The sequence below is a fragment of the Nannobrachium achirus genome (assembly GCF_963921795.1).
Source record: "Nannobrachium achirus genome assembly, chromosome: 18".
In the NCBI taxonomy this organism is placed as follows: Eukaryota; Metazoa; Chordata; class Actinopteri; order Myctophiformes; family Myctophidae; genus Nannobrachium; species Nannobrachium achirus.
The window spans coordinates 39,193,390-39,197,875 of NC_137825.1; the positions used below are offsets into that span (position 1 = coordinate 39,193,390).

The window sequence follows — 4,486 nt, forward strand, 5'->3', positions numbered from 1 at the left end:
CCTCTCCATAATCCACAATCCCTGTAATCTCCATTGGTGCTTGGAGGGCTTCTGCCATCCATTGTCAAAACACAACTTCAAAGCCGGACCACTTTCATGCAATGTGTCTTTATTAAGAATGTGCTTCGGAAGCATACACAATAATTTGGTGTGCCTAGTGCCAAGTTGACCTCATGATTTCAAATCAACATCATACATCGAGGTTAATCCACATGCCAATATCCAGAGATTATAGTAGCCCACTGGTATCACAGTTACTGACAGGAGGCTAATTCTGTTCGTTAGTCTATGTTAGAATAGCTACTTACTGCTAACTCATCAGCTATGGAATTGACAATATACGTTTTATATCTGCAGAATACACCAACAGTTGATTAAAATGGACTTTAAACATCTAAATGCTAACAGAGGAAAGAATCTTTAATATTAGTCAATACAGAAAATGTATTGTAGGTACTGTATGTAATGTAGATCATTGAGGACTTTTAAGACATGATCTAAACATGACTCAAAAACCATGTATATAAATTTGAATTCCCAATGACCCCGACCAACCACAATGTTTTGGATCACAGTGAGAATAGCAGGTAGATACTGATCAAAACATTTGACTAGGACTCATGGGGCATATTATAAGATATTAGAAATTCACATGTTAGAAATTCACAGAGTTATCTGCCAGCGTGGTGTGGCTTTAAACCTTTGAGGGGTTAGTGTGGTTCCAACAAACCATTTCTGGGCCAAACATAGTGTCTCACAAATAATTCATCAACAGACATAATGGTGCAAAACACAGCACTCGCTCATTCACTCTCACACACGCACGCACGCACGCACCAAAATCTGTCAACTGTGGCTCAGTACTTCAATAGTATCACATTATGAAATTACTGGTGAAAATCCATTTTTTTCTCCTTTTCTTCTTTTTTACAAACATTATCAAAAGGTTGGCTATACATGTAGTAGTAGCATTTTAATGATTAATAGTAACTTAGCTTTATGGAGAATGGTGAATGTTGTTAGCGTAACTCATGGTTTTCAAAAATATCTTGTTCCCCTTCTACAATTTATGAACGCAATTAGCTTACAGAGGTTTATCTTTGATGTTACCAACAATTTTGTGACTTTGCCAAGAGCACAAGTTCACAAAGAAAAAACCTTTCCTCTCATAAAATAAATTTGGCACATATATTTCCTTTGCAGTGATGATGAAAACATTTTATAATCTCTTCCATTTTTAACACACATAGCTGACCCTTGGCAAGTCTCTTTTTCATCCCCTCTGTCAGACATACTCACAAAAAATAAATGGCTGACAGGAAGAAAAAACGGAAATAAGAATACATTGAGGAATGGAAAGGGACTCTTCTTGCTGCATGTCTTTCCTGTGATTCCAATGCAACACATATCCCTAAGCCTCTCTGTGTATCCAAAGGGATTTAACAGCAAGCTGAATTTTTGATGCATTCTGTCGTCAGTGCAATGAAGGATGCACTTGGCCATTTTTGTCACCTCAACACAAGGCGATCCTCCCCGTTTCTTTCACATCGATCGCACACTGTTCCAGCAATCTCCAGTGTTGTCCTCCTCTTTCTCTGCCCCACCTCGTTGCGATCAATTTTGGAATCAACCTCGAGGAGAGCTGTCTTTCTCAAGGACATTTCTTGTGTTGACCAGAATACAAAGGGACAAATTAGTCCAAATGTCTACTCCCTTTCTCCAGCCATCATCACATGTCCAATACTCTGACTCAGAGCGGCATCACCTTGCATAATTCTTCTTCCATTAGCAAAAGGATTTATATGGAGTACGGAGACAAAAGTAAGCGCTGCAGATCGGGTGTACATTTGTCACATTTGTCCAGGTAATGACTAGGCGGTTAAAGAGTCAGTGGTGCAGATATGGGCCAGGCGATCAGTCGTCTTATGCAGTCTCATCCTGGGATGAAACTCAGGTTTTCACATTGACTAAAAAAAAGGAAAGAGGAGGCATATTAGTTCAGCAGCATTATGTTTTGTAACTCAATAATGAATATACAGTTACACAGACCACAGAGAACGCTTATGTAATAAGAGGAAAAGGAAGCGTTATCCAGCCCATGAGCCCTTTAACTTTCAAAGTTATGTGTACAATTTCTGCCTGTGTGAAAGTTAATTAGGACCTCTCTCTGTCTAAGAGACCAAGACATCTCTTGGTCTCTTAATGGGTCGATTTGTCCATACAAACACTGCCGAAGTACCAATAGGCATCTGCTTGAACTGCAAGCAGTTCCAAGGCAGTGACCAAGGCTTGAAACATTTAACTGAGTGACCTCATAAATGTCACTCTAATAATCACCAACAGTAATATTAGGTCTGTCTGTATCTAAAGATCCTTTGTGGTCAGATTACTGTTTACAATAAAAAATAAAAAAGTAGGAGCTCAGGGAAACCTATCTCACCTATGAGAGCATTACTAAATGTAGTTTAAAGAAGGAAGACAGGGTTTCAGAGGTCGTGGCTAGTAGGGGACTCACTGGCCAGGTTGACAATGCAGGCAATGATAATGAGTGTCCCTCCGACCAGGGAGACTGTAGACAGCATCTTGGACACACGTCCCAGACGCAAAGCACCGTCAATGTTCCCCTGTTCCAGACTGTTCTTGGACTAGGAGGAGATCAAACAGTCTGTTAGCCTGTGTCTTTAGCAGCTAAAGCATCTTTGAAAAAACATCTGTTTAGCTGAAACGTGCTCCAAGTGATATCATGTGATGGCACAAATACAGCTTCATGAAAATCAGACGCAGCATTCGGGAAGAGAGATCAAGTTTCAGACCGGAAGAACACAGCACCCTTGGACTCAAAGTCGAGCTTAAAGCAGAACTGCAAACTTTGCAAAACTGACACTGAGCTGTAAGGATATATTACTCCTCCACCTACCATGATGGAGTAGACAAATCCTACAATGTTGATGGGCCAGACAGGGCAGAAGCAGGCCAACACGGCCAGGAGGAGGTAGTCTTTGGCCTTGGACCGGTCCAAGGGTGGTTCGGTGGCGATGCTGGAACAACGGGAAATTGACGGTCTGGGGGAGAAGGCAGTGTAGCCAATGGAGCTCGCCCTGCTTCCCTTCCGCGTCTTGCTGTGATGCGGGTGATGCGAGTAGGAGATGGACTGTTGTCTCCGGGGAGGAGTAGCAATAGATGAAGAGGTTGGGTCTTCACAAGCTGAATGAATCCCATTACCTATCATACACACGAGACGAAAACAGGGAACAGAAGGCAAAGGCTTGTGTAAATTACTGCAATATTTAAAGTGAATTCATTTGACGGCTGGCTGTTCTCACAGCACTTGTAACTTTTCATACTGTTGTATTGTCCAGTATTTCATACGTGGAAGATGACTAGCCTGTAGTCAACTGACCAAGCAGGTGCTGTATGACTGCTTATCCCAGATGCAACCCCACTCACTGACGTAACCTTAATGAATTGAATACACAGGACCACAATGGAATCAAGCCCTTAGGGCTTTTTGTATTGCCCTTTACTACTCATACAGTGCCAAACGACTTTTAGATCAACTTTCTCACTATGGACTTCCCTGCCAAGCGACTTTGGGCGACTTTTACTTAGAAAAAAAACTAAAAATATATATATATATATTTTGAATATATATATATATTTTTTTTTGACATTTTTTTTTTGGACCCCATTAAATCTAGTAAACATGATTTCAATCGCGATTTTGCATGTTCCACCCCCCATACAACCCCATCTTTCAAACATGGCAGCCATGTTTGTTTACATCTGAAGAAAACATAATGGCTATTTTCTCAAGAATGCCTGAACGGATTTCCAATCTGATTTTTTTGTTTGAAAGCTGTGAACAGCCTGCACAAACATGGTGCATGATCTGTGCATGGGCGTGCATGATCTGTGCACTATAAATTACATGGGATTCTATGGAGATTTTCTGGCAATAATGCCACTCGAGGGCATATTTAATTGGCAGTAACTGTTAACATCATTGTACTATATGCAAACTGTTCATAAAGTATTCCATCAATCAAACTAAGGTAACACGCTTACTGTTTTCCAGTTTCTCGTTGATCACGATGACAAGCTCTCCTTTGGACTTGCTGCGGACGGGCCGTGAACCCATGTGACTGGTGCCATGGTGGAGTTGCTCGCTTCCATCAAAATGGGGGCATGGTACCGAGACTTGGCTCGACAGGGAGGCATCTTCCAGTAGTGAAGGTAGTTCATCCTCATGCCAAATGGTAGCATCTGGCATCGTGTTAGCAGCCATACTTGAAGCAAAAGTGTCTTCTTTGCCTGTAGTCCTATCCTGCTGCCTGTAGGGCTACACCCGGAGGCCATTTAGTGGTATAACAACAATTACTGTAAACAAACACTAACCTCCCACTACACACAGTCATTGCTTAATCCAGTGGTTCTCAAACATTCATCTCAAGGACCCCAAATGTATTTATTTGGTCATGGATCCCCA

General features: G+C 41.5%; 1 protein-coding gene across 1 annotated transcript; it reads right to left on the reverse strand.

Annotated features, from left to right (window-relative positions):
- Positions 1 to 2,486: 2,486 nt before the first annotated feature.
- prrt2 (proline-rich transmembrane protein 2) lies at positions 2,487 to 4,270 on the reverse strand (the record flags this gene model as incomplete). Its single annotated transcript, XM_080747410.1, has 3 exons — positions 2,487 to 2,645; positions 2,918 to 3,222; positions 4,066 to 4,270. The coding sequence occupies 3 exons, from the start codon at positions 4,268 to 4,270 to the stop codon at positions 2,487 to 2,489; spliced, it is 669 nt and encodes a 222-aa protein (XP_080603536.1).
- Positions 4,271 to 4,486: the final 216 nt, after the last annotated feature.